Below are 22192 nucleotides of genomic sequence, written 5' to 3' on the forward strand. Positions count from 1 at the left end.
ACGTGAGTATGGTGAGCATTTTGATTTTCCGGGTTGAGGAGCGAACTAATACCAGCCTGTAATATAGAAGGATTCCATTGGAAAACTGTATTAGAAACAATTTAATTTTCTGAAACAAACAGACCTTGCTGAAGTTGGTTTTCCCGAACTGTACAAACTGTGTTGTCTAATTTAAACAATTTCAGCTTCTAGTGCTAGTGTGGAACGATCATTTTCTACTTTGAAAAGAGTGAAAACTTACTCCAGGAACACTCAAACTGAGGAACGACTGTCAAATTTGTCCATTTCTATTGAAAAAGACTTGCTGTCTTGCCTCAAGAAGGAAAATAGTTTCTACAGTAAGGTCATTGACAAGATTTTAAAGCAAGAAAGGAGAATGGAGTTGGATACAAGTAAATAGCTAATTCAGGTACGCTTGATAAAGTTAACGACTTTTAATACAAGTTTATTTATTTTTGGTTAACGGTATTATACGTTTAGGAATAATAATAATAATAATAATAATAATAATAATAATAATAATAATAATAATAATAATAATACTTACTTACAAATGGCTTTTAAGGAACCCGAAGGTTCATTGCCGCCCTCACATAAGCCCGCCAGCGGTCCCTATCCTGTGCAACTGCAGAGGTTATATCAGCGTCGCCGGTGTGCCGGAATTTTGTCCCGCAGGAGTTCTTTTACATGCCATTAAATCTACTGACATGGGCCTGTCGCATTTAAACACACTTAAATGTCATCGACCTGGGCCGCGATCGAACCCGCAACCTCGAGCATAGAAGGCCAGCGCTTACCAGCTACGCTACCGAGACCGACTAATAATAATAATAATAATAATAATAATAATAATAATAATATATCATTAACATGTTTTGTATTAACATATTCCTTTTCTGATTAAGTTGTAAATTATGTCAAAAAGAAGGAATTAGTAATGTTGCTAATACATAATACAAATTATTATTATTAGTAGTAGCAGTAGTAGTAGTAGTAGTAGTAGTAGTAGTAGTAGTAGTAGTAGTAGTAGTGTTTGTTACCTGTTCCCCATCGAGAAATAGCACCGCATGTCATTGCAATAATTCTTAAATAGTTGAACCAGTCACCTTTTTCAAATTGAACTCCTTTAAAAATTAACATGAAAAAATGTTTCTCGTTTTAAAAGCCAGTTTTTAGTCCATATTGTTCGTTTTGATTTCTTTCTGTTTTTAACTTCTGAAATAATATTAATAGACAGCAGACAGAATAATTGTCTTGCAAGCAAATTTACTTACTTTGATCATGATCAAATAAAATTGTTTAAAAACACTCTGCACTCTCGACTCTCGAATATTTAACTCAAGACTACAGTACTCTATAATCGCGACGGTGTTATTTCCGGCATGACTCCGCCTCTTTGCATACATGAAAGAGCCACTTTCGTCAAAAGCGTCACTTTGCAAAGTGGTGATATAAAGTGTCCTTTGGAAGACGCAAAGTATCACTTTTCCGTTGCACAGTCGACACTTTGGTGCAAAGGAACACTTTGGATGATAGTGTAGTTCCGACCACACTTTGAGCCGAAAGTGGCACTTTGTAGAAAAATGGCGGACGTCTTGGAAGTTGTCGATTATTAGAACGTGTGGAAGAGATGGCACAATTAGTGGACAATGTACAAATTAGAGATAGGCCTAAAGACAATCCCGTGGAATTTTATAATGATACAGAATTAAAAAAAAAACGGTTCCGATTTGATAAAGAAACTTATTGAGATTGCTTATATTTTCGATGACTGGTTGACAAAAACGAATAATAGACGTTTGCCAGTGCCTCCAATAATACAGTTATTGCCTGCATTAAAATTCTATGCTACAGACATGTATCATACATTAATATATATAATATTAAAGTTCAGGTATTTCTGTAGTAACATTCGTATATTTATAACCTCAATTCGATGAAGTGATATGTAGGTAGATATGCCTATATAACCTATTTTTTATTACTGAAAGGAATTTTTTAACTTAAATAATATTAAACTAACTTCAATCTAATGAAGGCATAATTATCTTAAATTAGTATTGAGAGACCTCACGTGCCTGCCTTCTAAGCAGATTCCATAATTTTTTTTTATATAAAAATCTCTCGATATAGTTTTATTCACGAAAACTCAAGACTTCAGAATGAATTACAACATACGAGCAGAACTGACATTTCATTTTGTTATAATAATTATCTGTGAAAGATAAACAGTAACTATTTCTTACAGAAGAAACTAAATCTATTTGAACAACCTGAATCCCTCACGAGTTACGGCGCCACAGTTGGCAGTATTTCCAGAATTAGGTTCACCTGGAAGCCACTTCACATATCCTGTCTTATTTATCGGGTCTCCAGTTACCGTAACAAAGGTTCCTTCCTTGTCGAAGTCATTAATTCCAATATGTAAGTATGTTCCACCGACGCCACTTTCGTCCCACTTCTTTTTAAGGACAGCAAACTCCTTGTCTGAACTAAGAACAAGGAGATGTCCTCCTTCCTTCACACAGATCATCTCAGCATTGTACCATGTGTCAAGATCCTTATGGAATTTGTAGAGTCCTAAACCAGGTGGCAGCAGCTGTTCATATCCGTCACCAGGTTGCGGTTGCGTCGGTGGAGCTTTCCGATGCCTTGGCAAGCGTCCAGTTCGAAGATCTTGCACTTGACGCCGAAGTTGGGGCGCTGCCTGGGGTCGTCCTGCTCGCTGCAGATCTCGATGTCCAGCAGCGTGGGGCATTCCGCATCGCCCATGCTCTTGACGCCGGCCAGCCGTCGTAACTCAGACATAGAGTTGATCTTCATGTTGCCGATGGGGAGCACCTCGCCTTGTGGATATTCTCGACCATGGCTTCATTAAAGATCGGACATCCCCTCTCCTTTCTTCGTGGAAGTTTTGTTCTTGCGAACTTTCTACCCGTGCTCAAGCAGGTACGCTACACATTAAATGAGAAAGATCTCTTCTAACGAAACAGAGTTAGGAAATGATCCCAGGATGGAGGCAGCATTCCCTCGCTGAACCGCTATTCCAATGCGTTGACGAAGGAAATTGATACATCTAGGATCGCCGGTACGGGACAGTAGGCGTGTACCAATTTGGGTGAGTAGATCTTTAGCGTTTCTACACCACGGACCAAAGGTCTCAACTGCAAAAGCGACGAAGATGTAATTTGATGTTAAATGTTCATATTTGCGTCGTTTAGCATGATAAGCGGATTCAGCAGCAGATCCGGCACAATTGACAGAAGATTTTAAATGGGAAAGGGCTAATGTATCTACACATGTAAAATCCCAGATGAGTGATTTACCTTTGGACCAAGGAATTAATGTCAAGCCGTCAGGTCGTTTACCATCCGACCGGCTAATACCAGATGGTTCAAGAAGAGTTGGAATGTCACAGGAGGTTAAAGATCTACTAATGATGTTATTAATAGCAGAATGCCTAGGAATGCGACCTTTACTTCTAGCACAGCTTAAGGCATGATGTCCAAAGGAATCCACAGTCTCTCCGCATATACATTGGTGTACATGGCAAATTTTGCAGCCCAGACGCAATGCAGTAGCGATTTGGAAAGATTTACCGTCCATCGAGGTACCAACATAGGAGGAAGGCAGAGCATGGAGCCAAGATCCAGATTCCTTCTCTTGGAGAGCTTTAATACGAGCGATGCCCGTGTCAGATGTGAAAGAGGATATAAGAGAATCAAGTATTTGACCTGCAATAATCTCATCCCAGGCTTTTTGAATGGCTGGATTCTGGGGAGGAGCAAAGTTATTCGTTTTTTCGTACCACTTATTTAAAGCTTCAGGAACATAGCAAATGTCGACAGCATCACTGTAAATAGGGAAAATAAATTTGATGAAGTCAATAACGCCAAAGACTGAAGATAAAAAGCTGGTATACAAATATCATTAAGGGTACGAATACCGAGGCCTCCTAATTTATTTGGGAGAGAAGCCTGTACCCAACTGTCGTTGTCAAAAGAAGTATTTAAAATAGATTGCAAAGACTGCTTTAATAAATCATCTGCCTGCTGGAGAAAAGTAGGAAAAAGAAATAAGGGTGTAGTTCTTAAAAAATAAGTGAATTTAGGGATTAATAGGCAATTTTTGACAATGAAATAAGAGACTTGGGGGTGAAAATGTTCAAGACGACCAAACAGAGTTTTCAGGAGCTCCAATTTTTGAGTAGCTATTTCATCAACAGAATCTAAAAAGATGGGAGAACCCAGGACGGACAGATTTGACTTTGTGACAGTTTTAATGCCAGGAGCAATATTCTGGAAAGAAGATAAAATATTTGGGTTAATAGCAGAACAAAAATAAATTTCACATTTATTAGGATTAATCTCAAGACCAAGTTCGGACCCAAGATGAAAGATTTTCTGTAGATCACAAAGAACATCATGGGAATCTCCAGCTAAAGTCCCATCATCCAAATAAAAGAGATTTAAGTCACTAGTTAATTTTTGGATGAGGGAGTGGACTGTAAGACTGAAGAGTAAAGGCCCTAAAGGGTCTCCCTGCTGACAGCCTGTTTGTGATAAAATAATTTTGGAATTAAAAAATAGATTGGACGAATATCTATAAGACTGCCAAACAAAAGGGTAAAAGCTGGGGAATTTTTCTAAAAAAGAGTTTAACATGATATCACGTTCAATGCTGTTAAATGCGTTCTTAAAATCTATCTTCAATAGCATTTTATCTGAGTTATCATAAGTATGTAAGAAGGATCGTACAGAGTGTATAACAGATTCACAACCTTTAGGAGAACCAAATCCTAGTTGATGAGGTCGAAAAATATGACCACTTTCAGTCTTAATAGCGTGACAAATAATTTTAGAAACAAGGCGCCTGAAAGTATTACCTATTGCGATTGGGCGTATGCCACCGCCAGGTTTATTAACTGCAAGCAAAGAGGCACCAAAGAAATTTGTACGTACATTATCATTTAATTTACCCTGAGACAAAAAATTGCAGAGATTAGTTATGGATGAAAGGAGCTTTTTACCAGAGTCACCAGCTGAAATGGACACTAAATCAACTAGATGCTGAGGTCGCAGACCATCAATACCAGAAGCAGATCCTTGAGGGAAACTTTTAATGGCGTGTAGGACATCAGATTCAGAAAAAGATGGGTGATTAGCAGTAATAACAGGAGCATCAGGAAAAGTAGATGGTCGAGAAGGGGGCGGGTGTTTTGATAATAATTCTTCGTAAGTAAGTTGATTGTATTCAGCTATCCCCATATCAGATGATAATATACGAACAGCGTTGCGAATGTCTCCTTCAGCAATTTTCCTCTCTATACGTTGCGCCAGGGAGATATGTGGTGACTTCTTCTTAGTACGAATAGACTCGGTGAAAGAAGGATTTTGAAAATTGTTTATGTTTTCCTTAATCTTGGAGATTAGTGATTTATTAGTAGACTTTTCAGGAACACGAAGAGCAATGTAAGCGTAAAGCATTAAATTGACCCAATGGGCTTCGGAATTAAACGATATACAAAGGTCAATCAGATGTCGAAGTCGGTCCGCAGCCAATGGGCGAGCTCCCTTGGGGATTCTGCGTATGACAGCAACAGATTTCTTGCACTGTATGAGTATGGAGTGAAGCTCTTCGTGGGTGATATTTGAGGATGGAATTGCATCTTGAATGTCAGAATGCACACGTGAGTGATGAATGCGCAGACCACGAGTACCTCTAAAAAGTCTAGTATCACCTGATGGACAATGTGGGCACGGAATATATTCATCAGGTTCAGTGATAGCACTAATATGTGTAGAAATATCAGAAGAACTTCCTGCTGCAGATGGGGTAATATCCAGCGAAGAATCTTCTGATGTATGACATCTCGAAACGTGGGTAAAAGATTTACCACATAAATTACAAGTCACAGAAGAAATGTTAGTAGATTCAGAAGGAGTACACAGAGGGATGTTGGTTGACATCACTGATAAATTAAAGTAAAACGCGTAAATAAACTAGACGAAGACGAAAGCTGAATGAAATTAATTAGTTAATTAATAATTGTAAGCACTGTTGCTATGTAAAATCAACAAGTCTGTAAAGTCACTAGAAAACACACTGAATTACTTGAATATTCACATGACGAAAAACATTCCTAATACACACATGAAGAAACAAAATAAGTAAGTCTTCAGGTAATCAAGAGTTAATCCAGTTAAGGATATTAATCACATAATAATAAACGTTTGAAATGAAAGAGAAAACAAAGCACACATTATTAAATCATGGCCTTCTATATTCCAAATAAGCATATGGTGAGCGTATTGTAGCGACCATCTACTCTTGGGTTTAAAATGATTTTGATTTTTGTTGACTACCTGTATTTTGAGATAAGATTTATCATGATGTTGATATAATCATTACTGTTTTGATACCGGTAATATATATTTTCACGCCGGTAAGCAATACATCTACTGTCTCTAGTTCATGTGCAGTCATAACCTCACCATGAAAAGAGATCACATACTATTAGGCCTATTTTGTTTTGCATTGTAGAAACATTTGACATTCAAAATATTCCTGAAGAGCAGGCAATAATGGAAACGAGAGAGAGAAAATAGTAGTAGTAGTAGTAGTAGTAGTAGTAGTAGTAGTAGTAGTAGTAGTAATAATAATAATAATAATAATAATAATAATAGCAGTAGTAATGTGTTTATCTCATTCTTTTTTTACTTCTATTCACTATTCACGAAAAAAACAAAAATGAAAATAACGGAAATAACACGATACCGGTATATCAATGAAGCAGATACGTATAAAACCTAACCTAACGATATAAATTTAATGATTATACACAAAACTTAACCTACTCAGTCCAACTTAACCTAACTATATAAACTAATATAAAATATAAACTAAATCACTAAACTATGTAGGCTACAAAAATCTAACCGAACTGTATAAATCAGTGGAACGGATACATACAAAATCTAACTTAGCGACATAAATCAATGAAAAAGATATGTACAGAACCTAATCTAACTATATAAATTAATGGATCAGTTATGTACTGTACAAAACATAACCTAATTTCACCAGCAGTATCACTAACTATTTAATAAAATGTTATATATCTGAACTGACTGAAATAATCTAAACTATCGGCAACAAAAACTAGAAACTGAAATAAAATAACTTTAAATATATATTTTCTTCCTCGCGCAATCAATTAGGCTCCCAATTCAAATCACAAGCATTGTAATTTGTAGGTTATACGTCATTAATTTGTTATTGTTTGTTAACTTGTTTTGAAATGCATTGTGGGACTTCTATTACCAACCAAATTGTAACTCTACACTTTGCTGGCGTAAAGTGACGTGAAGTGCACTTCTTCAATCGTCTATGAATACCACTAATATGAAAGAGCCACTTTCGTCAAAAGTATCACTTTGCAAAGTGGTGATATAAAGTGTCGACTATGAATACCAGCCTTAGGAAGTGAAGGCTCTATAAAGTCTAGGTACGTAGTATCGTTCGCCATTTTTGTTCTTTCGTTCCCGAGCTACCATACGAGATATCTATTTGCCACACCGTTAAACATTATCAAGTCGTAGCTCCTATGATAATAAATAAAACGCACTGTAATTCAGCAAATAATTGAGCGGCAAATAACGTCTTCGTGTGCTTTCTGCGAATGCCAACGAAAGAGCCAAAATGGCGGGCGATTATATTAAGTATTTATCGAGCCTTAAGAAATGAATAACGTCTTCATAAGCGAATTACAAGACGCATACGTTTAAATGTAGCCGACCTGCAACGCGAATGGCTGCCGGAAATTAGAGCGACGGGAGTATAGTATATACAGTCACGAAGCTTGAGTTGTTGAGAGTAGTAGGAACAGTAGACTGTGCTGGTACTATTTCGCATTGTCTGTGATGAGGCGATAGTAGCGATCATAGTGGTTAGCAACTATCTATCGATACACATTCCCTACGTATTGAGCTTCGTGGCTGTATATAGGCCTACTAGACGTATACTATTATAACGTCTTTGTACTAGACTGCGTCAAGATTATACGAAGTTCGATTTAGATCGGAGCGTGTGCAAAGTCAAAACGAACCGTGCAGTCCAGTTGTGCAGATTGTATATAAACACTCTGAACAGGCAAATATGAGCGTGTAAACTGCGTCCTTACGCCAAATAGTCCTACCTTAATAAATTAATAATGTATAAATAATTCATTGCATCGCGAGATACTTGCTTACGGAGTTACGGCTCATTACTGATGCTGCTGGGGCACAGATTATTTACGCCACTGTATCTGTTAGATCACGTCACTTTTTTTTTCAACGATTTATTTGAATTATTGATATCATACTGTGTCTGGCATTTCAGAATTTTATAATATATATGGCAAAAAAATGGGCTCAAAACAAATTAATGAAAATTCAATGTGGATTCGTTATACGAATTAAGGCCCGCTCCGACTTGCGGAATCGAACAATTTCTTGTTTCGGGTATCATCGTAAGTTCTCGTGAAACCTTCGTGAATAAAACAAATGAACCATATCCACTCTTGGCGGCTTAATTCATTTACTATTGAAAGTTATTGCTGATACAAAAATCACAAATTAATATGAAGAAGAAAAAATAATAGATATTGTGTAGAATTATCATCTTTTGTATGACAAAACACAAAAGTATTGTTCTGTTCGTTTCCACTAGATGTGAGCGGCAGTAGACTTTTCGTTTCGATTCGGTTCGATTCCGGTAAGTGGGAGCGGGCCTTTACAAAGACTTGAGTTGTCATGGCAACGATAAACAAATGTACATCGATGTAGATGTTTATTAATATGCCACCATGTTTAATTTTGATTGCGAGAAGCTGCGTAATATTTCTTTACAAACTTTTATATATATATCTACTTAAATTTCACATTAAATATTAAATGACAGAGAGCAACTGCAGGTATGCCTCCACCACAGAAAAAGACCACAGCACAAGGTCCTGGGCCACAGAAATCCGTAAGTATAAATATTATAGCCTAAATTAATAATTCTTCAGTGGGTAATTCAGTATACATAGGTCATTCGTTATCTCGCGAAACCAATGCTTATGTGCGCCGTAGCACATATAGTAAGAATCTTATGATGGGGTTAAGCGAGCTCGCTGGCTACAAGTAGGAACGTAGTTAGGAAGGGAAGCTTCTCAGTCCACTTTCTTCTTCCCCTGACGCGCAGGTAGATTTCACGAGATAATGAATGGCCTATAATATGTATTTATTTACAAACGTTTATATATTATGTAGTTACACATTTTGGTGAAACTAGCGCTGAGGTAGTTCCGGTGATTTCGGAAGTGAAAATCGTTGAATTTATAAGTTTGTTTGTTTTCTTTCTTCTTTTTTTTTTTTTTTTTGTGGAAATGCAGTTGATCGTATATGCAAGGCATAACAAAAGTCTAAACCAAACAAGCTTAACTTGTCACAAATTAGGTGTAAAAGTGGAGTAGGAAGGGAACTGCATCAGTGCTGGTTTTATCCCACTTTTTATTAAGTATTAAATGACAAAGAGCAATTGCAGTCATGCCGCCACCACAGAGAAAGATCAATCACAAGACTCTGGGTTACAGAAATCCATAATAAATTCCGATACCTATGAATTAATAATCGCGATATTCAATAAACGTTTATGTAATTTTATTGATAGTACAGTCTGTGATAAAAGATTTGGGTATGGTAATTATTTACTTTATCGACACCAGGGTGAAAAGAAATAACGATTATTCTTAAATTAAATTCAAAATCGGTTTTTTTTTGTTTAGGGCCTAAATCAGATTCTTTTGTTTCAATAACAATTTTTTACCTTCTAATTATTAATACTTTTAATTGGATTTATTGAAGTAAACAAGATATTGGTAATAACTGTAATAACAAATCACACCAATATATAGTCCTCTTGGACCAACAGGAGTTAGACTTCTAGTTTTAAGTTAAAAAAAACGTACTTGAAACAAATGAAACCAGAAGCTCCACAAATGAATGCTCAACCTAAAATACACAAACTTAACAGGCTATAGCAATCAGATCCCTAGTTAATTACATGTCTGCACCAGCATACAGGCTAGCTAAATACATGGAAAACATCAACAGAAACAGCATACACTTCACCAATCATATTGCAGTGAAGAACAACACAGGCCTAGTCAACCACATCAAGGACAAACACATAACTTACTCCACAATTCAACACTAGCAACATCAATTATACACTTACTAACTATACACATACGTGAAACGATAAAAATACTAGAACAGACAACAACACACCACAACCAAAAATAGATGAAAACTCAGTAAATTATTTTCAAATAGTGTCTTCATCTTGCATTATGTTTAATGGAGTCTGCATATTCAAATGCTTGTATAGGAACACAAGTTTTGATCTGTACCAAGCCTGCATAATTTAGAATACACAGCACCAATTGTAGAGAAAACACATTCTACACCAGCTCTTGCAGTTAGCAGCTGACTATTTACATTCATGACGTCTTTGCCTTTACTAATGATAGATTCTTGTGACTTCCATCCACTGCAGTGCAGACACAGCTCCTAAAAGTCCATCTGTGTACATAATTTAAAAAAAAAAATGTGCAAGATTTTGCTTCATATTTACTATTTTATATAAGAATGAGGATCCACTATAGTTAGTCTAATTGTAGAAAATTTCAAAATTGTAATTGTAATCTTGTAAAATTTTGACTTGTTCCACATCTTAAAGCTTTATTGCTAATATAAGATCTATGCAGGGGCGATTTCTCAGGACATGCTATGCTAGCTGCGCAAGCCCAATATTTTCGTAGAATGTATATTTCTCAAAATGGCGTTACGTACAGTACATTAAAATTTATTTTGATTTTTGGAATACTGTATAGGCATAAAACCATCCGCAGGTTGCACACCACAAGTATCGCAACGCTTGCTCGTTTCTTGGAGCTGCAGGGAAGACGTAGAAATAGTGAGAATATGATGCGCGCTCAAGTGCCTTCCTCCTTAGTCCGTCCTAGGCGCACATGCTTCTGTTATGTGTTGTTTGAAGCTCTGGTCCGAGAGCTACACCAACGACTATTTATTTTGACGCTACACAGACCAGTATTGACAGCGGGAATGTGCTGTGATTTGCGAGTGCAATGTAATTGTTTGAGCGGAATGCATATATTACCTGCTGAATGTATTATTAATTCTTAAACATTAATTTGAAGTATTGCAATGAGTTCGGAATTGTGTGTCATTGAAACTTTATTATTAAATCCATTTTCCTGAAGGACTATTCAAGAGAAGACAGACATTATAGAGAATATGTGCGCTCGTTCAGTGCAGCTCAATACAGCAATGTGCATTGGTTGGCAGGGTCGAAAAAACTAAATAAACTGTTTTGTTGGCCATGTTTGTTATATTATATCGAACTTCTGCATCTGATAAGCGAATATGATCCATGACTCATAATGATTTCATAATTATAAAATAAATTATTTATGTGGGTCTGATTATTTTTATGAATTATGAATTATTATATCCTCCCATCTTCCCCTATGCATAAAAAAGCAAGCCTAACTTTCGTGACTAGCATTCGCCCCTGGATCTATGGAATATAATGAATGAAATGAAAAAAAAAATCAGTTTGAGCAAACAGAAGTGTAGATTCACGTTCTTCTACAGTTAGTTTATATTTGGAGGAATGTTGAAGCTTAGGATCAACCCAAAAAGCCAAAAAATGTGATGGTGTAAGTGCTTGATTGTAGCGCCTTTGAAATATCTTTGTTGTGGGATGATTCTTGTCATCATGTATTATATGTAGTCTTTCCAAATCATCTTTCAGAGCTTTCCATAGTTCGACAGCTTAGCCAATTGTGCAGTCATTTTTATGACAAATGCCAAGTGCTACTGATGTAGGTTTTAACATATTTAGTGTCTGACAGTGAAACCAGATGGCCCGGGTTCGAATCATGGCCAGGGCAAGTTATCTGGTTGGGATTTTTCTGGGGTTTTCCCACAACACAATATGAGCAAATGCTGAGTAATTATCTGTGCTGGACCACGGACTCATTTCACTGGCTTTATCACCTTCATTGCATTCAGATGCTAAATAACCTGAGATGTTGATAGCGTCATAAAATAATCCATTAAAACAAACACATTTAATAAGTCTTCTGCAAGACGCTTAATTTGAAAGACACTCACTCTTTTCGAAATCAAGCTGTGAATTTTGTCTCTGTTCTCTTCACAAATGTTTACGAACATAGGGCGATTTTTTATGTATGCAGTGAGACAATCCACAAGTGTGTTCCATCACATCTTGCGGTAATATTAATGACTGTCCACCTTCATTTTTGAATTTAGCATTTGCAAAATGATTGTTGCGAAAGTATTTTACAATTTCTGTGACATGTTCTTTCACATTTGGAGCATTTTTTGATAAATCTTGAAATAAAAGGTTCAAAATATGGGCAGAACAACCATAAGTAATCACATCAAGGTCTTCACGATTCTTAAGAGCATCTCTCATTTTTGACATTACTTACGTTATCAGTAACAAAACTTCTAACACTACATCTCAATTCTCACAGAATCCACAGCAATTTCAGTCATGCAATCTGAAGTATGTGGGTGACCTAATGTATCAATTGTATTGTATAAGTTCACATCGCCAGTCTTAGTGATCACTAGGGGGCTGATGTTGATGAAAAGTCATCTTCTTATTTTTCACATTGGGACGATGCCTAGTAATATAGAAATCCTTTCTATGTTAATATCAACATAAAAAGGTAATTTTTTATTTTGCATTTTTTGCATTTTTTGACGTTTTTGAACTAATAGGCCATTTTTACATTTATTTCGGCATGTTTGGTCATTTTTAATACTTTGAAGAACTTTTAGATCATTTGAAATGCATTTCACTTTCTTCTTTACCGATAGGTGTGTTAAATCATTTTCTAACCCAATAGGTCAGTAGAAATTAGGCCTACGTACTGAATAAGTGAATAACAGTGAAGTTTGAGTTTTATAGTTTGGAACAGACTCTAAAGTCCGTCCCTCATTTCACTGAAGACTTCATTTTACACAATGGAAATAATATAAAATGCTTGACAGCAGCTTAGTTTAAGTGAGGACTTGGACCACTACTATTCTTTTGTCGATACGAGGGTGTCTTTAGAATTTATATTTGGAAGGGGAGAAACTTTCACCATGTCCTGGAAAGGACGTTGTGTCCTCAACATGGTTCGGAAGGGATGTCTACTGTAGTAGACAGTATTTTTAATGCAAAGATTGCAAGAATGCACGCTGTGCCCACAATTTGTTTTGTCATTTACACTCCCTCATCTGGAAGAACTGGTAACAAAAGTGAAGCGCAGAAGGAGGAGGAGACGGAGAATGAAGGTACTGACATGGACCACCCCTGATTGAAACACATTGTAAACCCTCATTACAAGCTATAGCCCTCATTACAAGCTATAGTTTTCCCTTAAAACCTTCATTTTGTTGCATGTTCTTTTCCTTTATCTTAGCTAAACTCCCTGAGCAAGAGTTTTTACTCCTTCAGGGAAGAATTAAGACTGTATTTTTGTACATGTTATTTACTAACAACAATAAACAATAAATTCCAGGAAGTTGCCTCCTCTCTCCGAGATTTGCAGGACAGTCATTAAAACAAGATAACTAATTTTTAAGAAGTTGTGATGCGAGTACGGTGAATAATATTTAAATGTCATTTTCTTTTAATCTTATGACATTTTTCCATTACTTTAAGGGCATTTTAATGATCATTTTAAGTAGATTTTTAGATCATCAACATCCGCCACCTAGTGATCACTGTTACACAAACTATTGGTTCATATGAATATTTCGGAAACATTCGTCTCGTCCACTCCTATAAATATCTTAAAGAAGGGATCCAGCAACATCATTGCCTGAGGGAGGACAGTAACTAGGCTATAACATTTGTGTTAATTTGATAAATTCTGGATGCTGTATGCACGGAAATGAAGTATTTGTTGCATAACAAAATTTAGCTACTTGTCCTGTGTATCTTTCTGTTGAGCAGTTGTTTTGACAAAAAAGAAGCCGAGTTGACTTTGAGTAATGTTTTTGCATTTAATTAAATTACCTGACTCTATTTCTTCTGCAGCTGAAGATCTTCTCAACTTCGTTCCTGATGTGTTTTGCTAGGGTTGCCGTAATCATTTTCCATAAAACTGGGACAAAGGTACAAGGTTAAGTTATTATGAGTCGTACTTTATTAATGATGGTACAATGTCAATACAATGCACATCAATATTTTAATAGACTACTTGAGAACTTGATGTACAATTCACACTTTTATTATGGAACATTTATGTATTTTGATTTTTGATACTTTGTTAAGAATTTCACATACTTTAACTTTATGGGCATTAGATTTTCTTATACCAAGCATACTTTTCAGAAGATTTTACAGAATTAGATACTTCGACATTTTGCTACTTGTAATCAGTTTATAAAATTCACTACAACTAATGTTTGACATTATATCAAGAATTGCCCTTATTGATGCCAAACTTAATCTGCTTCTGTCTTCAGTCCAGTGAGAGTTCATTAAGGAGAACACTCTCTCTACATTAGCAGTATGCCCAGAGAGAGAAAAGTAAAACTGGACAATGTTTAAGAGCTCAGAATACAGTTCTTCTGAGCCACAACTTTTGAAGAACATTGTCCACTTCTTACTAGCTAATGAACTGGTAAATTCTGTATTTGTTTCTCTTTTTCTGTCAAAAGATTTTAATTTCACTGCCTGATCAAACAAACTAAGTTACTTTCATTCAATTTGCAAGTACTCTTCTCATTCAACCATTTGAACCTTTTTTCAATATCAGCCCTTACAACTGGCTTCTGCAAAAATATCCAATCGAAATGGTTTCAATGGACAGAATCATAGAAAGACATGTCATTCATTATGAAATTTTACATACTGTGATTTTGGTAGATCTATCAATAAATCTGTAACCTTAGTACTAACAAAACCAGCATCCTTTCTTTCTTTCAAAGTGTCAATTGCATCCAACAGCATTACTTTAACCTCATTTACTGAAATCTCTTTCATCTCAATCCTTGCAATGGACTTTTGAAATAAGTTCATCTGTGCCATAATAAACCAGAAATAAGCATACATAATTGATTAAATGGCGATCTTACTCGTGTTAATTGTGTAAGCATGTGCGGCTTACAGCTGTTTCGGTGTTTCTTCACATCATCCTCAGAGCCTACTAGATCTCAGCGTCATCTCGAACTTCGCTGCCTGTTGTGTGGGTGCATTCGATTGTTGAAATGTGGTGTCAAATAGTGTGTGTTCTGAAATTGATCTGTGTGTTGAGAATTCTCAACACACAGATCAATTTCAGAACACACTATTTGACACCACATTTCAACTCTTTTCGACAATCGAACGCACCCACACAACAGGCAGCGAAGTTCGAGATGACGCCGAGATCTAGTAGGCTCTGAGGATGGTGTGAAGAAACACCGAAACAGCTGTAAGCCGCACATGCTTACACAATTAACACGAGTAAGATCGCCATTTCATCAATTATTTATATTCAAGTGTTAAAAGTAGTGTACGAAAGATTCAACATGAACAGAAATAAGCCACCCCAACTCCACTAGAAAAAAAAGGACTTCAAAAGAACTGGATATTTGTCTTGTGACGTGAAATATGACTTTAATGGCTGAAACATACTGGTACGTAAAAATTTTTCAATTGCTGGGAAGAGACTTAGCCATCTAGTTTTCACATGATTTAGAAGATCTTCATATGTTACATTTACAAATTCACAATATTCCAGAAGTGATGCCACTCTAAGAGTATACAGTGAAATTTTGATTCTGGGTTTTTCGGGGGATCAGACAAATTATACCCAGAATCGAGAAAAACCCAAAATGGGGGTTTTGTCAAAATTGAAAAAGAAACACATGAACATACCTATTTAAAAACTAATTTTTATGGTCTAATCTCAACTAAAAGAACAAAAATAGTTTAAAGAGCTTCCCGACATTAAGTTCACTGGTTCGTTGCATTAAATTTACCTATCACTTCTTGAAGAAATCAAGAATGAATGTCTGCTTTGGAGTCCAAGTAATCTTGTTCTTGTAACTGCATGGCAGCGTGTGAACATTTTTAAAACACTTTGGGTTTTCATATTTGTCAATTACCAAGGGTTTCAACTTCTCAGAACCATCTGCATTTGTACATAGAAGAATAGTAAGCCTCTCCTTTAGTGGCGTGCGCAACCTATTGCATTAGGGTAGGCTCTTCATGTTTGCATGCTACATAGGTATACAACTTACAATATCTCGAACATATTGATAATTTGATATAATTTTAGTGAGTTCTGACATCAAACCAGAGCAGCAGCCAGAAGGAGGGTAAGAAAACAGAAACTTCCGGAAACTAATGATAAAATAAATTGGTAATTAAATAAATCATACCTTATTTACTTAAAGGTGAACTCCATTCTGCGTTCCTTTTTAGAAAACTCCTCAATGACATCGCTGTGGAATGTAGGGGATTTTCAGATTTCTTTCAGCTTTTTCTTCTCAATGGACATCAAGGCTAAACTGCTTAATCTTTCTTGCCCTTGAGTTGATCTTTGAAGTGATTTAATCCGCTTAAGGGCAGAAAATGACCTCTCAGCAGATGCAGATGTGCTTGGTATGGTCAAAACCAGTAGGGTCAATTTGTACAATTCGACAAATTCTGTGTGGAGTTGTTTTGATTTTAAATGTGTCACCAGTTCATGAGGGTATTTTCCACGAAACTCTTCCATTGAATATAGGACTGTCAATTCATTTTTTAGACGAACTATATCAAACACTGCACTGTGCTTTACATTCAGCGCATCCAGGGCGGAATTAGGAAAATTTAATTTATAAGACTGAAATTTGTTTGGATCAAGCAATGAAATAAATTCCAACTGAGGGAGATTTCCAAACCTATCTGTAATATGGTTTGTCACATTGTCTATTTTTTTTTTAAATATTCTCCTGTATTTTATGACATCATTTTCCAGGCATTTTCTTTTTCGCGGCACTTCTTCACATTCGACTTCATTACAAACATCACTCCATAATGCATCAAATCTGTATCTCTCATGTAGAACAATACGTTTTGTTTCATTAACCTTTTCTACACAATACAGAATATCCAAATGCTTCGTTTGAAGAATGTTGTACAGAATGTCAATGTATGCATAGATCTTTGATAACACATTTAGAAGAAATTTGGTCTCAAACTCTGAAAGGAAAGACAAATATCCACGCGCAAGAGCAACAGTTTCACTTTCCCAGTCTGATGAGTTGTTGAGTATATTTTTAAAAAAGTCCACCAGCAATTTACGGTTCTCCTTTACAATATTGACTATTCTGGAAGAGAAATTTCATCTTGTGGGTGCATTTCTTGGAATTATTCTGTTGGAATATTCAGTAAGAGCATGCGCGCGTTTTGTAGACTTGGAGAAGAAGCTACTTAGTCCATTCAATGTCTGAAAAAAAGATCCGGCACTCCTTAATACTCATAGCTGACTGAGATAAGACTAGATTTAGGACATGACTGAAACAATGAACAAATAGAGCTCTAGGATAAATGTCTTGAACTGTGGTTTTAAGTCCATTTATTTCTCCAGCCATCTCTGCCGCACCGTCATATGTTTGACCAACTAATTTGTCTCTAATATCATAAGATCCCACTATGTCCATTACATGATTAAATAAACCATTACAGGATCTATCTGCACTCACATCAACGAAGGAAATAAACGTTTTTTGAACCTGTGCTATCTGGTCATGGACATACCTGAGAGTGGTGGATAGTTGTGATTTGTTGCTTACATCGGATGTTTCATCTAAAATAACTGCAACATGCTGGGCCATGGAAATGTCATTCTTAATAGATTCCATCAACACGCCACTGATAGCAGCTATCAGGTCATTTTGAATTCTGTTGATGTGCCCTTAAATGTTGTAGACGACTCTACATGTTCTCGAAGAGTAGTGTCGTAGCTGCTCAACAAATGTAAATATTCTATATAGTTGCCTTTGTTAAGTGAATCTTCACTTTCGCCATGCCCTCTGAACGGCAGTACTTGCATGGCTAAGAAGCACGTTGTGTCGATTAGGCTTTTCATTATTTCTCTGTTCTTCACCATTTCATTGTGACGCGCCACATCCGATTTCAATTGTTGATCAAGTTGGGTGTCAATACGAACACTTCCAAAACAAGAAAGCTGAACAACTGAACGCAAATGACATTGCGATCGTTCGTGTTTGACAATGGCATTGCTGAGATTATTTAAATTATTATAACCCTCTTTGTTCCACACACTTTGTTCGTTACAAATTAACGGTTAGCACGTCTAGCCGCGAAACCAGGTGGCCCGGGTTCGATTCCCGGTCGGGGCAAGTTACCTGGTTGAGGTTTTTTCCGGGGTTTTCCCTCAACCCAATATGAGCAAATGCTGGGTAACTTTCGGTGTTGGACCCTGGACTCATTTCACCGGCATTATCACCTTCATCTCATTCAGACGCTAAATAACCTAAGCTGTTGATAAAGCGTCGTAAAATAACCTACTAAAAATCGTTACAAATTAATAAGCATGGCCAGCAAAATAATGACTGCATCCTGTTAGCTAATTAGTTTTCACATATTGGTTCACATTGAAATAACGTAAATATTCTCTACTCTTTTCTTTATGTAAAAACTTAAAGTTCGGAAGCGCCGGCACTGGTCTTCCCCCCACAGTTACAATTTCAACTTTTTCATTCAATGATCTACAACCGAAAGTCCTTTTAAAAATCTGTTCAATTATACAGTGATCTTCTGCCATATTACAACAATATCGCACTAGTTTTACCTCACTTTGTTTAAATAAACTCTATAACACACTCACTTTACCAATAGAAGTTCAAATAAACACTATAATACAGTAATTTCATCACCAAAAGCGCTTTCATTAGCGCCTACCAGCCTAACGTACTACGGCAATGGGCAAGACACGTAAATCAGGGCGCATGCGCCAGCTGTTCTAATGTACTGATTATGAAGGGAAACACTACGCTCACTGCAGGGCCAGGGAGGCTCAGCAAGCCGAGCTGCCCAACTCTCCAGTGACGAAAGATGACGCGAGAGCAAGCACACAGCGGACAATAATTGAAATGCGACGTACAGTACCAACCAAAAGGAAATGAAAATAGGATGCCAAGCCAAAATTTGCTGAAATTAGTTAAGGACTCTGCAGACTTTCTTAAATTAACAGTATTACTTTTAAATACAAATTTAATAAATTTCTTCCTGTCTGTCTGGGTAGGCACAGCAGACCTAGCCTACCCAGAATGCACGCCACTGCTCTCCTTACTTTTCTTCCCACCATGGCAGGTCTCTCCTTTCATGTGGAGGCTCTTGTCTGGCTCAGGGAGTAGAAGAGTCCCTGCTCATCGGCATTAAAGATATCTTTGGCATCATAGCCTTCAATGAGACATGGAAGCACGTTATCTTTCCAATGATCCACCGACTCATCTGGAACACTTGCACTTTCACCACACACATTGTATGTGATGTCATGTCGCTGCTTAAAGCGAAGTAGCCATCCATTAGAAGCCTGAAAATTGTCCACTTTCAATCTTAATGCTATGTTTTGTTGTGAACTGATTCTCACGCGCTGCGGCACATCGACGGCTTAATGTCAAAGAACACTAACTCCAAAATCACAACTTTACAGGAGATGCAAAAAACAGTTTGTGTACATTTTCTTGTGTTACTGCTTTAATTTAAGAGATATGTTGATAAAATTTAAACCATATGTAGAGAATATAACCCTAAAGACAATACAATACAATACATATTTTCTAGAAATATTTAATATTGTCTTAAAAATTAACACAGTTTGGAGATAGTGTTCTTTGTTACTAACATGAAGCGTTCAATTTTGTAGATAGTGTTAAAAATAAATGCCGAAATTTTGAATTCAAACACTTTAATAAAAAATTATAGATCTATTTGACAATGCAAATTAATAAATTTAACTTATTGTGGTGAGCAGCAATTATCATATTTCTTCTTCTTTATAAAGGAACATTATCTAAACTCAGAACATATTAGCATTATTATAGAAGTACCAGTTAATATTATTTATAAAGCATAAAAGCATAATATTAGCATTATTAGTTCAATTTATACTATTAGGCTATCTGAAATAATAATTTTAACAGTGCACTTATAAAATTATAAAAAAAGCAAAGTTATCTTCATTTTTACATTGCATTTTAGAACAACAGTGTTTTAAAATAGTTGCTAATGTTACTTTGATTTACCACAGCTGATGAGGGGTTTGGACGAAAAAGTTATTTAACTAATGATCGATTTATTTTTAAAAATAGCAAAGCCTACAAATTCAGTTGATTTAAAAGTCTATCTGCACATAATGAAAAGAAAATACACACTTAACTCAGAATTTATGCCCTAAATGACATTGAATAAAATTATATTCTGAATATATTATATTTTATTTTATTCAGTATTTTATGTTTTGAATAGTATCAATATCATACCTCTCATATAAACATTTAAAATTTCCTCTTAATTTTATAATCACTCATTGCTCTTTATTTTGAGATTCTTCTACTACGATTTCCTGTTCTCCATTTTTAAGCTGGTGTAAAAGAAATGGTAATTTCCCGGTATAATGTTCTGTTTACGCAGTTGCAATACATTTTTCATTTGATAATCTTGTAGATTTTCAGTGCCCCATGATGCTTTGGTTTAAGCTGAAGATTATCCAGCCTAAATCCACGTGTAATCTTCCTCTGTACCTTGAATTTATGGAATTCTTCATCATAATTGTATTTAAAAAATACGTGTTCACTGTCACATTTCCGATACTGGAACCACACTATATCTAGCCATCTTACAATGTTTCCGTTAGTGTCAACTTTCTTGTTCTTTATTAATGTCTTCTGAATTTCTCTTACATCATTACATCTCTCTGTTCCACTTCTATTTTTGATACAGCTCTAACTATAATATATCACCCTGATGGATCAAATATTTCTGTATATTTTGCTGTTTTTTTCAATGTGCGCATGGACTGTGTCCATTTGTGAATGTCCTGGTTAAAAAAAACATGTTCAATTTGAGGTACGTCCAAAACATTCACAGCGTAGAAGAGCATGATTGATATAAGCTCATTCCGGTTTTGTCTTCCACAGGTATCGGACATGAAACAGAAACTTTTACCATTCTGCAGTTTTTTCATTTGAGCAAAGAGACATGATGGTACCTCTGCAGCTCCCCTTTCTGCAATTCCCTCGTTCCATATAAAATTTTCAGCTGTTCTGATGGCTAAATCATACACAGTCAAATTATATACAGCTAATAATCTAAGTTTATAAAACAGTAATTCTGTTTTAACATTTGGACTGTAACGCACAGCTTCGAAATCAAATTAAAAAAAATAAAGATTGTTTACTGATGCCTTAATTTTGTAATCGTTTTTTACTTGACAAGCTGCTTCCTTTCTTTCAATGTCGGACTGATGAACTGCCTCCGTCTCAATCTTCTTACGTTCAGACATGTGATCATATTTATAACATTTATAACATTGATCCTTTGTGGGATTATGGAAAACTATATTAAAATTATTTTTGAAAATGTGACGATAATATGAAAACTTTTCTGCCCGAACATTAGCATTCCTGAATTTTTCTTTGTACAATTGATATTATATATATATATATTTTTTGTAAATTTAAATCACAAAACAGATATTCTCTTGCAGTGTCGTTTCTTGTGCTCTTGTTGGAAAGTACTCTTGAAAATTAAGCAGTGTGGTACACTATATATTCACGAGTACTTTCAGATTTCTTCATTCCGGGCTCAAGCTTTCCTCTTCGATCAGTATCCACTATGTTATTGTCACTTTTTTCAAAATATGTTCTATTATTTTGTTGGATATATCAAATATGGCGAGAAAAAACTCCTGTATACCCATACCTTTTCTTTATTTTTCACCAGGAAAAATGGTGTTTCGCCTTCTAGATTCATCCTTTTTGGATTTGGATTTCCTTCACTTCTGTAAGGCCCATAAAAAATTACCGCTTCAAATCGTTATTCTCAATATTGCAAT

At 35.9% G+C, this 22192-nt stretch overlaps 1 protein-coding gene across 1 annotated transcript in view; it reads left to right on the forward strand.

Moving 5' to 3' along the window:
• Positions 1–8766: 8766 nt before the first annotated feature.
• Positions 8767–22192, forward strand: part of LOC138691248 (dynein intermediate chain 2, ciliary) — a 73331-nt gene continuing 59905 nt past the window's right edge. Inside the window, exon 1 of the mRNA XM_069813072.1 lies at positions 8767–9012. Within this exon, the coding sequence (XP_069669173.1) occupies positions 8959–9012 (54 nt within the window). The 5' untranslated portion in view covers positions 8767–8958. The remainder of the gene's footprint in view (positions 9013–22192) is intronic.

The sequence above is a fragment of the Periplaneta americana genome, chromosome 16, assembly GCF_040183065.1.
Source record: "Periplaneta americana isolate PAMFEO1 chromosome 16, P.americana_PAMFEO1_priV1, whole genome shotgun sequence".
Taxonomy (NCBI): domain Eukaryota; kingdom Metazoa; phylum Arthropoda; class Insecta; order Blattodea; family Blattidae; genus Periplaneta; species Periplaneta americana.